This window comes from Pararge aegeria, chromosome 6, assembly GCF_905163445.1.
Source record: "Pararge aegeria chromosome 6, ilParAegt1.1, whole genome shotgun sequence".
Taxonomy (NCBI): domain Eukaryota; kingdom Metazoa; phylum Arthropoda; class Insecta; order Lepidoptera; family Nymphalidae; genus Pararge; species Pararge aegeria.
In genome coordinates, this window is record NC_053185.1 from 2,225,731 (window position 1) to 2,243,819 (window position 18,089).

At 36.7% G+C, this 18,089-nt stretch overlaps 2 protein-coding genes across 5 annotated transcripts in view; both read right to left on the reverse strand.

The window, feature by feature from the left end:
- Nucleotides 1–6,008, reverse strand: part of LOC120624721 (integrin alpha-PS2) — a 145,782-nt gene extending 139,774 nt beyond the window's left edge. For all 4 annotated transcript variants that reach the window (XM_039891408.1, XM_039891406.1, XM_039891407.1 and 1 more), the window contains exon 1: nt 5,688–6,008. In XM_039891408.1, coding sequence (XP_039747342.1) covers nt 5,688–5,836 — 149 coding nt within the window. In that variant the 5' untranslated portion in view covers nt 5,837–6,008. The remainder of the gene's footprint in view (nt 1–5,687) is intronic.
- A 3,418-nt stretch (nt 6,009–9,426) lies between these two features.
- Nucleotides 9,427–18,089, reverse strand: part of LOC120624349 (protein KIAA0100) — a 42,229-nt gene continuing 33,566 nt past the window's right edge. Inside the window, exons 32-38 of the mRNA XM_039890828.1 lie at nt 17,530–17,750; nt 16,487–16,586; nt 15,499–15,640; nt 14,857–15,077; nt 13,757–13,953; nt 12,541–12,652; nt 9,427–10,243 (exon numbers count right to left, since the gene is read on the reverse strand). Of these exons, the coding sequence (XP_039746762.1) occupies nt 10,181–10,243; nt 12,541–12,652; nt 13,757–13,953; nt 14,857–15,077; nt 15,499–15,640; nt 16,487–16,586; nt 17,530–17,750 (1,056 nt within the window). The 3' untranslated portion in view covers nt 9,427–10,180. The remainder of the gene's footprint in view (nt 10,244–12,540; nt 12,653–13,756; nt 13,954–14,856; nt 15,078–15,498; nt 15,641–16,486; nt 16,587–17,529; nt 17,751–18,089) is intronic.

The window sequence follows — 18,089 nt, forward strand, 5'->3', positions numbered from 1 at the left end:
TAAATTTTCCCTCGGGAATTTCTGAAAGAATCGGTATAAAAGCTAGCCTATGTTCTTTTCCATATCAAAGGCTACATGCATGCCAAATTTCATCCAAATCCGTGTCCACATCCACACATTCACATTTATAACTTTCACATATATATTAGTAGGATAATATTATGGTCAGGTGCAACAATTTTCATTTTCCCTAATTGGTAATTTGTAAGTCATCAAGTAATTGGAATTAAAATGTGAATCATGTAAAATTATTGTAAACCGATCGTCCAAGGTAATAACCAAACGCGTCATTAACGGCTAATGACTGCAATGTGCAATTTAATGAGAACCGTTTATTACACAAATAACTTTGCAGATTACGTTAAATCAATAGAATTTAAAACATACAGAATCCTCATTTAGCCATTATTGTAAGCAGTGTATTGACAAAACGCCACTCGCACGTCTCACTTCACACCTGTGTAATTTTGTTAGCTGACAAACTTTTTCACCATTTTATGGCAAACGTTTAAGAACATTAAAGGTAAAATAATAACTGTCAACTGCTATATTGTATGAAGTGACCAACCGTCTGTTCGGGAAACACTTCTTAAGTGGAATGGTTTTTGATGCTTCAATATTAGTCGTGTACACGGTTCCTGGAGAATTCGTGGACTCCACACACCTTTGAGAGCATTACGCAGAACTCCCAGCACGGCTGGAGCAGGAGACAATTATATCCCTGGGGAAAGGATATAAATTTATGTTCTCCCACAGCTTTATCAACTCACAGAGCACTGGTGCACAGTTGTAAATAATATCCAAATAATATATGTGTATTTATAAACGGGGGTAAACTTCTCCTATTCCATGTCCCAGTGATTTAGCAGGGGGCATGTTAAGTATATCCCTAGTCAGGGGATATAATCGAGGGATATATTTTTTATCTCCCGCCCGTGCTAGCCCTGCTGGCATGCAGGTTTCATCACGATGTTTCCCTTTACCTTTGAAGCAAGTTATTTAATTACTTAAATCGCACATAACTTATAAAAGTTACAGTTGCGTGCTGGGATACGAACTCGGCCCCCGAAAGTGAAGCATAGCTCCCTCCCACTGGGTTATCACCGCTATCAACGCTATTACCAAACCCAGAAAGCATGGCAAATAATCTACGAGACAATAAACCAGGCCGACGATACCTGGGTTAATGTCTTGACCTTAATACATTTCTCGTGAAAATATGTGTGCTGAAATATATGTATATAAGCTCAGCTTTCCCACGCTGAAGCGATCCGCACTCCTGGCTTAAAATGTCACAGTGGCTTTTGGAAGGAGGTTCGACGACCCCGTGAACTGTGCGCCAAATAGATATAATAAAACTGATTAAACAATAAGGAGCTACCGATCATGCATGCTTGCATACCAAATGGCCATGTTTGTTATGCGCGTATGGGAAATAATGAATGGAGACAAATATGCATGTAGGTATTATACCTATTGCTTTGTAACGGTATATATGAATGGGTCGGAATGTGCTAATATTTATCAGATTTATTATTCTTGACTTTTTTTTAAATGTTCCGTTCTTTATCATCATCATCAAATCACCCGAAGACGTCCACTGCTGGACATAGGTCTTTTGTAGGGAGTTCCAAATTCCACGGTTTGATCCAGCGGCTACCTGCGACGCGTTTAATGCCGTCTGTCCACCTCGTTCCGTTCTTAATAAAAGACGTTACTTGTGTATTTCTTTCACCGAATTTACGATTTCTGTCATAACAAACGTAAAGCCGCTAAGCCGCATGGGAGCATCGTGGGAGCCGATGGGTCAAAGCTCTAAACCCCGGTCTTCTATGAGATAGATCGCAGTAGGAAGTTAATATACTGATCATGACAATGATTTACCTACTCATAAATTATAGGCGTTTCTGAATGACTTATGATTTTAGGGGGAAACATGTAAGAGTTAAAAACCACAGTCCACAGTTTACTACCTAGTGCCCAATTTCGGTACTTCATGTTTTCATGGTTGTTTCATCTTCACTTGTTAATGCAAGTGCCAAACTTGATACCTCGAGCCACTCATTTTCTGTTTACTTAATCAAATATTTTGTCTGGTAAAAAAACTAATCAAATCTAAACCAAGTGGACGGACAGACAAACGGGCGTACGGACATCAAAACGATCTTTAAGGTTTAAATTTTTTTCATTATGAGTTTCGGAACCCTAAAAGCACTATAATCAAATTGTATTATTTGCTTATTTGACATATCACATAGCTGTTTTGTTGGGCTGTGTAATGCATCGGTTAACACTTAACACCTTGTTGGGTTTCGATAACACGGTGACAAATGTGTTGGCGTTTGAAGTAGGCATCACTATTGGACACAAACCAAATATTTGTATTTCTCTTTCGTTATTATTTTTTAAGAAGGGCCAATGCGTCAACTTTATGACTTCTGTTTATAAAGTATAACTACTGTTTATCTTCTACTACGTAGTCTAGCAACCTAAGCAGATAACGCGTTATACCCAGTGGCGTGCACTTCATACAAGCACAAAAGCGCTGCCTACTCTAACATGTTCATATAACTGGCAACGGAGGAGGATACCCTAATCCAAATTCCTGTGCACGCCATTGGTCATACCTACCAACTTTGTAGACGTTTTTTAATTGTTTTTAACACCGCCGTTGCTTAGTTTGTGTCATAGATTTCTAAATTCCAGCTCCCTAGAGAATTTTGGCATAAAAAGTTTATCGAATTATGTATATAGAAACGCAACAGGGTGTAAATATTCACACTTCACATAGTTCTATGCACACTAACTTACTTAACCAACAGATTCCCAAGCAGATGGCCCACTTGATGGTTAGTGGAAAACCATCGCCTATGGACAGAGCAACGTTTCGTAGGGCATGCAAGGAATACGTCCTACAAAATGCAGCCCTTAGGTGTTAAGCGTCAACGCCCTGTAATTACACGCGGTGGTGGAAATCGAACTGGGTTTCCCCAAAACGGAGACCGGAATCCTAACCACTAGCCTATCGCAACCTTCTCATTTTATACTATTTAATTTATTATTTTACTAGCTGTGTTGCCCGCGACTTCGTCTGCGTTTGATTTTTGTTTTTTGATTTGGCGTTCAATTTAGTTGTAGTTCTAAAAAAATTAAAAGTATTCAGTATCGCTAAGCCTTAACGGAGGGGTTTGCTTCTGTCCGCTGAGGAGTTCTGTCCTCTATCTCCAACCATTCAGATCCACACAAAGTTTGGGCAAAATTAAAAACATAATATAACCTCTACAGTACAAAAGTAATTATTTAAATCGGTTATAATTTGTCGGAAAATCATCAAACACTTTCATCGCCTCTCCCAAAGGAACCGAGCTTACTGTCGGGATAAAAAGTATTCTTTCTATATTACTTCTAACACTTCCAAGAATATGTGTACAAAGTTTTTGCATGAAAGCGTAACAAACAAACTTACATTGACATTTATAATATTAGTAGGAATAGGGATAGGGATAGGGATTATAAATATGAGATCACTATTTTAAACCTTACAATGCAACCAAATGATTTCAACAGAGGCCCGCAAGTCACGCCTGCCTGATGGACCGCGACGATACATCAAAGACACTCTGTCCGTCTGTCGTCATGTACTGCATTGATGGACTCAATTAAACAACTCGAATGTATCCTCACACAATAAGGTTCAAACGTATCCAGTGTAAAACGACTTTGGACCGTTCCTAAAAATACTTTTAAAGACTTTCTACTATTTTCTAGACACATTTTTTACTAAAATCTTATTATATATTCAGCATTATCCACAATTGGTGAGTTAAAAATCAACAGTCGCGTCACAGCATACATTTTGTTCACAATTATTAAGATTTTAATGCAATAAAACTAGACTTAAACGTAATGTCCTAAGAGTATACGTTCAAGATACGATCTCTACTTTTATGAATTTCATTTTTTGGCTAGAAAAAAATTGGCCGGTTAAGTGTAAAAATTCCCGATTCTTAATATTTATTTATTGTCATTTATCAAGTTAGCTAACTTAACTTTGGGAGCAAAGCAAAGTAAATGTGACATTTGTATGAACAAGTTCTTGTTGAGTTTCACTGTATATGAAGATGTAAAATTTTTACGTTTGGTTATTTATAAAATGACAATGAATGATTTACGCTGAAGGTGTGACATTAGTTTACATAAAAACTTGTTCTAAGGCTACAAATGCCCAATGCTAAATTGGTATGCATTGGTCTGTCACCTCTTGTGGGTAAGACTGCAGCTTCCTTGTCGTGGATACAGAGTTCTATCCCCGGCAAATCTTCAGAGCATTTTAAGCAATTAAATATCACTTGCTCTAATGGGGGAGTAAAACATCGTGAGAAAACCTGCATGCCTAAGAGTCCTCAATAATGTTTTCAAAGGCGTGTGAAGTCTAGCAATCCGCACTTGGCCAGCGTGTCTGACTACGACCTTAACTCTACTCCAGTACCACGCCTCCTAGTGTAGTATTATAGTAAGGGGCTGATAATAATGATTATGATGAATCTCTAAAGTAAAGAAAATGGACAGGACTAAAACTAGAGCGATCCCTTACATTGTGTTATTAGTGAAAAAGGATAGCACTATTTTCAGACACGGCTATTAATTTTAGTTCAGATATATAAACACGGCTATTCATTTTAGTTCAAATATATAAACACCAGAATCAGAGCCCGTGTCCAGCAAATGAATTGAAACGCTAAAAATCTCACTTATGAACTCCTCCGACGATGATGTCATACGAGATACAACTTGTGTATCTACGTCCGCGCAGCCTTCACAATTACCATTTATGCCTTCCACACCGAACATAAACCATTAAAATTTAATCTCAAGGATTTATGTACCTACGCTTAAAAGTGTAGTATTTTTATTTTTATTGTTCTTACGGGCAGCGTGTCCCATATCAAAGGCGTTCAATGAATCACTATGCAGTAAGGAGTTATTTCGACCTCGCAATTTTCGTAACACTTATTTTTCGATCGGGCGACGATTTAATGTTTAATTTATGAGAGTATTGTTAAGGAACAAGAGGGTCAAGATACGTTTTCGTAAGAAATATTAAAATTCACAATGCAGGGCTAGAGGGACTACTTAATATATTTATATTACACTATTTTCACGTAATTATTAAAACTCATAAACAATCTTAATTAAATTGGACTATATCATATCAATATTCCAAATTTATTTTTAGCTCACCTGCAACTCTGTGCAAAACTCAGTGCTGTTTTAATACTTGCAAACATATTTGTCATCTATGCAATTTTATAAATCGACATTATAAGACCTATGTTTTTTGTTTATGATTAAAACATCCGAATTTATTTCAGTCATTGATTTCGTGTACACAAACGCACATAACAGATGAGTAGTCTAGTTACGACTTTATTATAAGTTTGTCTGTCTATTCCAATTGCTGCTAAGTCTAAACGAAGAGCTTGTTTAAGTTGTAGCTAAGAAAACAGTCCGGGTGGGATTTGAAGCTGCGACCTTAAGAATTAGTCCACCGCCTAAGCCTTTGAGTTGTTGAGGCTACAAATGTAGTTCTTATATAGAGACATTGTAAAAAAATATATTCGTAAGTTTTTGTTGTAGATTTTTTATTATTAAACGAATAATATATGTAAATATAAGTAAATACTTACATTTTTCGATCGCCATCAACATGAGACTGCACAGTAAATCCAAACATAGATTTATAATTTCCAGTATAAACTACCCTCGACGGGATGTCCACATTAAAACCTAGGGCGCCTGCCCAGGCACATAGGAATACGCACAAAAATATCGCCATCGTAAAAAAAAAAAGTCACAGCACTACACAAACTATTTAAACAGATATTAAAATACAAAAACACTATTCATTTATTCAAATAAATTATATAATTCGTCCTCATGATCGTTTCGACTTTGCGAGTTCGTGGTCGTGTTTTCGTTGCGGGTGACGACACGTGTACTCCGTTCGGCGGCCGGCGCAACACTGAAGCAAAGTTCCGAAGCAAGGCCGTGAATGAGGTAACCCGTAGAAAATAGTCGGAAAATTCTTGAGCGACGGCTACTGTTTCGCGCGTTTTTCTCGGAAGATGAGTATCCGCTGTTCGGTAATATTTTGCGTGACGTCTTTATGCGAATCAGGATTCGGAAAAATGTATGTCACCGGTGCCCTTTCGAGTTAATAAATATGACAGCGGCATGACGTATGGTCGCCCATATAAAAACAAAAGGCCATGGGCACTGATCGAGGTTGACTTTTAAAGAAAACTTACTCACTAATAGTGACCTAGACAGAATAAATCTGTTCATTACGTTAGTGAAGCTTTCATTCGAACCGATGCATATTTTAGAGTAAGTAAATTACTGCTAACATAGAGACCAGCTAAAAAAAAATTATAAGTACATGAAATATATATTTTTTTATAATTTTTGACTATTTTTTTGCTTGGTCCATTTTGTTTTTAGCCCAGTGCTTAGGACTTCGGCTACATTTTCAGGGGTTCCGAGTTCGAATTTCAGAAGCACGTCTAACTCTTCTAAGTTGTTTTAAGTAATTGCAATATCACTTACTTCATCGGTGAAGGAAAACAACTTCGGGAAACCTGCACAAGAGACCTCCATCATTTTTACAAAGGCGTGGGAAGTCCACCAACCTGCACTGAGCCAGCGTGGTACAAGGTGTAAATCCGAACATGATATTTCGTAGGAAGGTGAAATTTGTGCTTAAGGAATCTGATAAATTTATTTTGAATACTTTCTATTTTATTGATATAAATGAGATACGCAGGATTCCATATTTGGCAAGCATACTCTAGTTGACTACGGACCTACAAATAAGCCTTTGACTGCGATCCCACCCAGTGCTAATTTTTATGGTGCAGTCAAAGGGGCTTAGGGGTATGGTCTTGTCTTGTACCTATCCTCCATACCTGTAATCCGTAATTTTAAGCAATGTTAATCGAAATCAGGAAGATCTAATATGGCCTTCACCTTTTCCCGTGATTTGTAGAGCATGCTAAGCCAATGACCCCGGTCATTTATTAACTAATAGACGAATAGGTAAAAAAAAAAAAGGCAAATAAATAAAAGTCATGAGAACATTAAATAGACAAACTATATTTTATTAATATAATAATAACCAGATGTGTACAAAATACTAGATAAATACGCTTAGAATACTGCCTTTTTGATTAAACAGTTCACTATATTTTACTCTTATGACCATAGCATATGTTTATTAATATGCACATAGAACATTACGCAACGTTGTTTAATTGTTACGGTGTGATATTTTTTTCAACATCAGCTAATTTAGTTTAAAAATATTAAATTTCACGACATCAATATTATACTTTTACGTATTGGATAAGACCTTTTTTTTTTTGTAACTTTTTTTTTAACTGACTTTGTTCACGTTGTTAGTAAGTTAGTTTATTTTTTTCAATAAAATGAAAGACATGTTTAAAATTTTGAAGAAAAAATAACTAAATATATTTTAACTTGTTTAGTAACTTTTTATAGTAACTAAATCAAAAGCATTATTTATTTTGTTCAATATGAACTTAGTAATTAGTAGGCCGGATAAAGAAAAGTTTAAAAATATGTATTGTATACTTTAATTATAATTTTATTTTATTGAATAAATTTTTTGTAATTATTTCATTTAATATTAATAATTCATTCTATGTGCATTAACTTTAACGAATAATAGGTAATTTTATGAAATGCTAAGCCACAACTTGTGCATACAATCAACGCTATTTCTTAAACTGGTATAAACATTCCACATCGAACTGGTATAAAAATAAACCTAATGATTAATTTCAAATCAACAATAAATTAATTAGCTATTGATTTTATGATATAAAAAAATATAAAATTCATTTACAGATCGTTTTCATTACATTAAAAGATCTATAAAACGTTTTTTTTGCTTTAATATCCAAATCTTAAAATCCTTCCATAGTTGTGCTTAATACGTTCATATAAAACTTAAAAACTCCGGTAGGGTGATTACGTATCTCAAAACAGGTTAGAAACTGGCGTAAATCTCACGATCGTTAGTGTCAAACGTTACCTACTTTTGCATTAACAAAAAAGTACAAAAATTACGTTTGACAGCAAAATTGCAAGGTTTAGTGAACGTAAATCGGCTGATACGATGATAGACTTGACTGGGTCCGTCAGTTCCCAACCGAGCTCCTGAGCCGAGATCTAAAGCTAAGATCAGTAAAGCAAACTTGATACAAACACATGAGTAAGTGAACCCTCAAGTCTACATTTTTATACAACACGCTTCCATTTTATACAGACCGAAAATTACAGGACAAGAAAATATTTTACCAAAAAAAACCGACATCTGAAATAAATGTTATACCAACTGAACTAAATATTTTTTTGTATAAATAAAGCTTCTTTACGATGTGATATTTTCGCAACTAGCTTGCAGTTGCGAAGAAATATGCAACAAGATTTTATAGAAAATATGGGTGTTCCGATATACTGAAAACATATTCGTAACCTATTCGATTGTACAGGCGTGAATGTTACGTTATGCAGTAATTTTTTGAAGACTTCTGTTGCCCGTCTGTTAGAAACTTTTCATCATATCTACATGAAATTTGAATGGGACCATTTCAGAATTAACCCCTTTCGAAAAACAAATAAAAAATTGAAAATCCGTCTATATATGACGGAGTTAACCTGAACATACATTGAAAAAAAATATCCGAATTGATAACCTCCTCTTTTTGATGGAAGTCTGATTGAACTGCTATTTACGGTACACTAACTGACGTATGCGAACTCTATGGCGCATGTCTGTAACAGCTCGCAGGTGTGGACGAACCTTAAGATGCCTTGGATCAGAAAATGGGAGCATTGATATTTGCGCACGTAAAAGTTTTCAACCATTATGTTATATGTATAAGTACACAACCGTGGAACAATGCATGATTTAAATCAATTTCAACAGCCTCATGATAGTTACTTTAATTTATAATATAAATAAATAAATATTTTGGAATGACCGTTACAAAATTTCGATGCCTTTTTCTTCAATTACATAATCGTGTTTATAGATATTCGTATACTAATAACTAACAAAGGTAGTTTGAAGCCACAGACAAAGGAAAAAGATAGATAGGTAAGGGAAGCGGAGAATTTAGACCAATAAGCATTTAATTTAGAATATAAAGAATCCTCATCCAGACATTATTATATGCAGTGTATTGTGTCAAATAACAGTGAAAACGCCCCGCGCCGCTCCTCTCGAACGTCTCACTTTACACCCGCGGAATCTTGCCAGCTCACAAACTTTTTCCCATTTTATGGGGAACGTTTAGAACATTAGAAGTAAAATAATTATTGTCAACTGCTAAATGGTATGCAGTTACAAACAATTTGTTGGAGAAACCATTCTTAAGTAGAGTGGTTTTTTGATGTTTCAATATTAATCGTGTACACGGTTTGTATGGTCTTAATTCTGTGCCAATAAGACGAAAATGTAATACGTTATTGCCCTTAAAAAAATTCTGTACCTGGATGTTTTTAGCTCCATTTTTTTACTTCAAATAATAAGTACTTCTCATTTATTTATGTTTCCTGGATTTAATTTTGTACGTTAATTGTAAAACGTTAATCATAGTTAGAGGGAAGACACTGCCTCTTGCAATAGTTTAAACTATCGCACAAGAAAGGTGTTCACACTAGTAAATCTTTTATTTTATTCCCGTAGATGTTAACCCTTGTATGCAAACTCACCTGTTGGTAAGTAAGATGATGCAGTATTAGATGGTAACGGGCCAACCCTAATCGGCTTCCACGCGACACCGCACCGAAACGCTTAATCGTTTAGCGGCACGTCTTTGTCAGTACTTGGTGGTAATTAGTCACAGCTTTCCACGAGACCAAAATTTAAATTCCCAAATTTCGAAACCGCGACCTTCCACTTCCTTCAACAACACTCACCGTCACCGTGATGTATACGTTTTTGGTAAGCAGAGATATTACTATTATTTTAAAACTTTTGTTCTTGACCCGTCTATCTTTTTCTTTTAATCCGTGCTTTATAATAGGAAAGATTTTCTTATTAAGATTCCTTTTGGTTCAGTTTCGCTTGGACACAAAACTTTCTCAACATACGCTACGATTTGGAAAACTTAAACACGCTTGGAGTGCTCTTCTTTTGAGGTTTGTTTTCCGCCACCTACAAAAGAAAATCGTACTTAAGGGCAATTCGTAATTCAAATAGGCAGTAATAAACATGATGATGATCGTACTCGCTTTGAGTAAAATGCCCCAAGATTTAATATTTTATTCCACTACAAGTTAGCCCTGGACTACAACCTATCAGCGGTAAGTGATGATGCAGTCTAAGATGGTAGCAGGCTAACCTGTTACGGAGTGTAATAAAACCCATACCCTTAATCGACATCGTACCGGAACGCTGAATCGCTTAGCGGCAAGGCGGGGACTACTAGCCACAACCGAACAAGACCAGACCAGAGAAAATTCGAAAATTATTTATTCCCAATTTTTTGTGCCGGGAATCGAACCCGGGACAAAAACAATAACCTTTTTGCAGTTGACATAGTAGCCCGTGACCCCATTTGAACTTAAATATAAACAAAGCTGATGTTTTGGATGTTAGTGCGGATTTTTTATGTAAATAAATAAATATACTACGACAATACACGCATCGCCATCTTGCCCCAAAGTAAGCGTAGCTTGTTTTATGGGTACTAAGATGACTGATGAATATTTTTATGAATAATATACATAAATACTTATAATATAAAGATAAACACCCAGACACTGAGAAACATTCATGTTCATCACACAAACATTTTCCAGTTGTAGGACTCGAACCCACAGACAAACCTCAGAAAGCACGGTCGCAGCGACCGAGCTCCTGCGCCAGACGGCCGTCGTGTATTGTCGTTATTTTTTAGTATATTTGTCGTATTATAAACGAATTCACAATTTCACCTAACTAAACAAAATAGACCCAACCTACATTGAGAAAGTTTTGAGATATTTAGGGCCTCACAAATAGATGTGGCGTAACGTCGCAATAGTACCAATATATCAACCCATTTCCGTCCCACTACAGGGCACGGTGTCTTTCTACAATGTTCAGTCCACCACGCTGGCCCAGTGAGGCTTTGTGGACTAATTAACACACTAAAACTACGTAAAAAGGAAAAGTATAACAAAACGTGTACAATTTGGCGGCCTTATCGTTTCATAGCTATTTCTTACAGACAACTAATGGCGAATAAAAACAAATATATAAAATAGCCTACCTATTTTGGTGCACATATAGATAGATATGCAATGTGTAAATGAAAACCGAAATATTACTTCACAGCATTTAGAGGTACATAATGTACTGTCTCAGAGACTTAGGGGGCGTCCATTAATTACGTGAGGTGCTTAAGGGGGGGAGGGGGTCGAGTCAAATCTCATCTAATCTTACGTTGGAGAGAGGGGGGTCTCGGCAAATATCACGCAATTTTTTTTCTGATTGAAACAAAAACAAATTATACTATTTTGGTCCATTTAATCCAGATTGTACATGCTTAAGATTTTATCTTAAGCGTAATCGTAATACGATTAAGATCATTTATTAATTCGTTCGAAAGAAAATAATTTCATTCATACTTCGACGTTTTAGAGTAGATATTCTTTTTTCAATCACAGTAGTTACGATTTAAGTATTCTATTGTTAAATTTTTATTACACTTATAATTAAACTCTCAGCAATATTGATTACTAGTCTTGAATAGTCGTAAATAAAAGCATGAAGCAAATTTGTTTTTTTCTTATTACAATAACAATCCAACGCGTTTACGTAAGAAACTGACATTTTGAAAAATCTCACGTGAGATCGGGGGATGGGGGAGGGGGTTGAATGAAATCTCACGACATCTCACCAGGGGGGGAGGGAGGGGCAGAAAATTTAAAAAAAACACCTCACGTAATTTATGGACGCCCCCTTATCTGTGGAACCTAAAACCTAATAGTTGTTGAATAAACCACTGGCTCAGTTTTACTGAAAGATATCAGATACAGCCCTAACATCAAATGCTAAATTAAAATCAAGTGAGTCTTGTCATTTTATTAGGTATGCGTCGCATAGCGTAGGTACTATGCACGTGTCGGTCTTTTATCTTCAATAGGGTTGTCATAAGTAAACACTTACAATGTTTTAAATTCGTTAGTATGTTTGAAAAAATAAATATGCTTCTTGTGTTTTAATATTTTTACAAGGTGATTCCTACAGTATTTCGTAATTCGGTTACACATTGTACAAGTTAAAATACAGTGTTTACACAGTGTATACGTTTACGAATAAATATAGATTTTTACGATTTTATACCACATTTATTTGTAAGGCCCTAAATATCTTAAAACTAGCTTAATATGGGTTTGATCCTCTTTGTTTAACTTCGTCTAGTTGGTGTATGGCAGTTCTTATTAAAAGTGCGGTGAGTAACTTACAGTGCGGTCGCCCAGCAGTAGCCGTGCTTTGTCCTCTTCCAGAGGCTCCGGGGCGGCGGCGGCGCGTCTGTGCAGCTGGAGTTTCTGTCGTATAGCCTGCGACACTATCACCCTACACGAACGATGACAAAAATGTTCAAATCAAATCAAAATACACTTTATTGTACAGCATACACGAAGCAATAACAAACACTTATAATTAAATTAAAATTAAATTGATGAATAACTAGCTTCTGCCCGCTTCGTCTGCGTGGACTTCAGAATTGCGTCGCTAGTTAACAATTTTAAATCCTACCACGGGAACGATTTGAGAGATCAGTATAGCAAGCTTTTTTTAGGTGAGATGTTTACCAAATTTCAATTTTATTTTATTTTTTTATTAACGTTAGGCCAGCGCTTGACGACAATCATGCCCGTTAGAAAGCAATGATGAGGTCTAGGTTGGAGCACGCTTGCCTAGAAAAAGCCTATTCACTGTAGCCTTGAAGGTACTCAAATTATACGTGGCAGGAAACACAGTTGCCGGGAGGGCGTTCCACATCTTAGCGGCACGTATCAGAAACGTGGATAAAAACGTTTCGTGCGTGTTGATGGAATATCGACCACATAAGGATGCCACCGCTCACGGTGTCTCGCTGTTCTGTGGTAGAACGGGGAAGGAGGAACAAGATTATGAAGTTCCTGAGCACACTCACCGACGTATATCCGATAAAAAAACCGATAAACAGGCAACATTGCGTCGGTGACTACGTAGGTAAATCTGTCCCGCGGCTTAGCTCGTAAAGAATTTTCAATTTTCCTTCAGGAACTACTTAAGAATTCGCGATAAAATGTAGTCTCGTAAACTTTACTATCCGCCGAATCGGTGTCGTAACTTTCACAGGCACCTAGCGTTGTCAGACTTCAAATAGGAGCTCTTGAGTTTTTCACCTAACACCTAACTCACTAAGCATCCGATTAAGGCGACTCCTAGCTTTAGGGACCAATGCACTTGATAATGATGGTGATAATAATTGCAAATGTAAGTTTGTTTGTTGATTAGTTCTTATAACCCGGTACTCCTACTGGGTTCAAAGAACATCATTTCTTTTCATGTAGAAAAAAATTAAGTCTAAACACTGATTTTGCCCGCGGTTTTACCTGAGTTAACTATAGGTCCTTTTGGAATATTACCCTTACATCCTAAACCCTGGAGCTTTACTTAGTGGTTACGCACCTTCTCGTATCACTCTTGGTAGCCAGCAGCAGGTCGAGCCACGTCCAGGTGACGTTGTGGTACTCCAGGGTCGGCAGCACGAGCGGCAGATCTCGCACATCCTCCAGGTTCTTCTCTTTGCTGCCCTTGTACGACACTCGCACCGGCACTTCCGGGATTTTGATGTAAATAAACAGCTTGTTCTTCTCTGCTCGCTCCTGAAAGTCCATAGCTTTTTCAAACTTCCAATGAAGTAGAAGTCGTTTAAACCTTTCAGTTAAAAGAGTTTTAGAGCTAAACACGTCTGGTGGAGTACTACCACCATGGTTATTTTATTTCTGCCGCTAAGCAGCATTGTTGCAATACTGCGTTCCGCTCTCAATTGTTGCTGGTGTTATTACAGGTACATGAAGGCTTTAAATCTACTTCTGTTTCAGGTTGGTGGACACGAGGCGGCAGGGGTTCATAGGCGATAGTTTTCGACTTACCATCAGGTGGGCCATCTGCTAGGTCCATCAATTATTACGATAAAAAGAAAAACAAGAAATAATATAATGTAAAAGAAGTCACCGGTACACCTGGCAGATTTGAAACGTCAAAACTATTTTGTATAAAAGTTATGCTGAGGATGGTTTTTAAAAGAAGAGAAATATGGCACGATCAAACACAAAATATATCTACATATAGTTTTTGAAAATAAAAAATATATACTGATTAATTACATATATGTATTTTTATGAATAAATATAAACTCTCAATGATCAAAATAAGTGAGCCGTCACGAGACGCCTGGCAGATTATAAAAATTAAAAATTATTTAATTATTAATTAAGGAACAGATTACGACAGCAATCCGATATAGCGTACTGAAAAGATAAAGCATTACAAATTTGTTCCATAAAATATCTACTGGTTATTACATTTCTATTAAACACAAAATGATATTTTAAAAAAAATAAAAATTTATTTGAAATCACGAAAACTCAACTTCGTATAGTACATATATTCCATCAAATAGCGTGGCGATGCGTCGCCACGGCCTGTATCGCCACGCCAACAATCAGTTTTACCCTCGTCTAAAGATGTTTCACATCAAAACCTAAAACAGCAATGGGTGTTACCTTCATTTTCTCAACATCATCTTTGTCCTTCTTGTCCCTCTTGACGTAGAAGTTAGAGTTGGAGTCCTTGCCCTTCTTCTTCGCCTTCTTGGAACCGCTGGAACTTGTGCGCAGTGTGGAGGTGGAACCTTCACCCTCTTCGTCCCCCTCCTCTATGGCGTCGGGATCTCGCTCGGGAAAGCAGAACTTCAGCATCGTGTTGAAGAACTTCTTTGTTAGACCTATAAGAGATACTTAGAATGGAGATGCTAAGAATACCAAAATGAGGTTTAAAATATATATAATTTTAATATATCTATATAAAAAAATGGTTTTGTTTGTTACACCATTTATAACTGAAGAACGGCTGGACCAATTTTTATATTAGATTTTTTGGATTCCTCTTAGACCGGAATAAGATAATAAGTATTGAAATATATATAAGATTCCAAAAAAAAAAAAATTATGCGCGGTACTAAGTTCGCCGGGACAGCTAGTAATAATATAATTTTATAATCTCTGAAGTTCTTCAAAGCGAAATAGAAATATATTATTCTTGGCCATATTTCTGACTAAATAAAGGTAAAATATTACTTGACAGAATAATAGATAAAGTAACAGAGTATAGAGAATAAACATACAACAAAAGTTAGAAAAACGTACCTATCCGAATGGGAACAATGTTGACCTCGAAGTGTTCCTTGACAGAGATTCCACCGACAGGCGGGCGGTCGCGGCAAAACACGCGCAACGCCGCGCGGCGAGCCACTGGCGCCCGGCCCGACGCGGCTTGTGGCGCAAGTACCTGACATCGGAAATAACAAAAACACAATATATGCCATAGAAGTTAACAAGCTTTTTTTAAGTGAAAAAAAATACTGAATGCAAAAAGGACAACGAAAATAGTTTGAAAATAGCGTTCTTTTAAAGAGTTTACAAACGGATAAAAATAAGGACCGTATTTTTATAGTAAACATAATAAAATCATCCCATTTCTGTGAGTTCAAAAATATATAATTCATGAATATACCCTGAAAGTAATAAAGCCGCTTAAAAATAATTACAGTTACGGTAATAACATATACTTAAGTGATATAACCCTATCTATCCATACCTAACATATGTTATGTAAATATTTAAAATAATTCCAAGGTGATAAAAACAAGTTTTGTATTTCAACTGGTTCGAAGTAAAACATAGGACTGATAAAATAATCATTAACATTTTATGCATAAATAAATAAACTAAAATCTTCGGTCTACTATTAATCCGATTGCTGTATTTCCTTCAATTCTGCCAACATTACTTAAATCCCCTGCTAACGCATTGTTTAAATTTCCCGCCACGAAACTGCGTCAATACATAGGTAGCTTGCTTCTTTAAAATTCATTAAAAATCTGTATTTTTTAATCTGTTATAATATATGGAACATATGTTGTCATTCTAAATTCTCTTTGTCTTAAATTTGCTGTTCTCATTTTTGCTCCAACACGACACAGTCTCTGTACATTTACTTTATCCTAAAAATACAAGTACAAACCACCAGAGAAACAAATCTCACCATCCCACAGTAGAAATTGAAATAATCCGCCGTTTTTTTTAGGTATAGGAAGTAATGAAAATATATTGCTCAATGGCGTCTGTAACTCACCTCGGGGAAAGGTTCATTTGGCAGCAAGTTGGTGACTCGCACATATCCCACTTCCAGCTGATGCTCCACAGAGTCATCCGAACGAGAGGTTTTGGTGTACCTTATGACAACAGGTCAAACACATTGAGTTTTCCACCCCTTGTAATACTTTACACGCTTTGTTATTAACAACTCATACAAGGTATTAAGGTAGCGGAAGTTACAAGAAGTAACTACTCAGTTTTTTTTTAATATTCGCTGTCTGATCGCAACAGTGTCACCAGTGTAAGGATTTCAAACACAATTTTAAAATGTACGATTTACCGCGGAACTTAGGACCTCCGACTGATAATACCATTGCGCCAATAAGGTCGTCATGCCTAGAGGGAACAAAACTTAGTTCGCTCAAATATAAATACTAACAGGCAAACAGAACATCACAGGAGTGAGGCTTCGAGGAATCATGGCATATTGTCCTTACCTCTTATTGAGTAAATAATGCCGGTTTTCACTAACGGCCAACAACAATGCTTAAATACGTAACTTCTCTATCTAAACATCAACAGTTCACCAATAATTGGTCACCTAAGTGTTGGTGGAACGTTTTTGTTGTGAAACATCTATAGGCGAGGGTAAACCTGATTGTTGGCGTGGCGATACAAGCCGTGGCAACGTATCGCCACGCTCGCGCTATATGATGGAATATATGCACTATCCGTAGTTGAGTTGTCGTGATTTCAAATAAATTTTTATTTAATAAAAATGCATATTTATGTAAAATCATTATTGTATGGAACAAATTTGTGATGCTTTATTTTTTCATCATACCATATCTGATTCCTGTCGTCATCTGTTCTTTTATGCATATAAATTTCGATGTTTAACATCTGCCAGGCGCCTCGTGACGGCTCACACATTTTTTACACGCTTTATATTTTCTATAGACATCGCCTCAATCAATAGGTAGTATTTAAGCGATGCCTAGGTTTAGTGAAAACGGGCATAATTCGCGTAAATATTCGAGTTCGCTCAGTGACCCAAAGCACCAGGCAATCAGTACTCACAAGAAGTTTGTGAGTAGCAGATCAGCGATGCCCAGTTGTCCGTCCGCATCAGTCAGTCTCCACCGAGCAGACTTGAAGCAGATCTCGTTGTACCGGTGCGGGGGGGCGTAATGTGCGCGGGGCGCGGGGGCGGCGGCCACGCATCTCACTTCGCGCCACGCTCGGACCATGGCGTCTAGTTCCTCGCCTAGAGACCACGCCGCTTCTTTGCATTCATTCACCTACGAAACAAAGAACTCCAGGTATTACTGAGACAGATTGACGACTCGAAAACTTCGTGCGGCCACTTGACCGTCGTGTTCTCGCATACGTTAATGAAAAATGTGATTTCTATTGCGTCTTAACGCAGCTTAACGGACCATCCAAAGTTTGCATTACAAGAATTTTTTATCAAAGTTTCGACAGGATGTCACAATTCGTTAAACCTTCATTAAATTAATGAAAAAACCATTGAAACGAATGTTTTGAAGAGATGTTGATAATAGATAATTTATAAACAAAACGTGATATTTCTTTAGCAAAGTAGCCCGCAACATACTCAGCCTTTTGTTTGTCAGTTC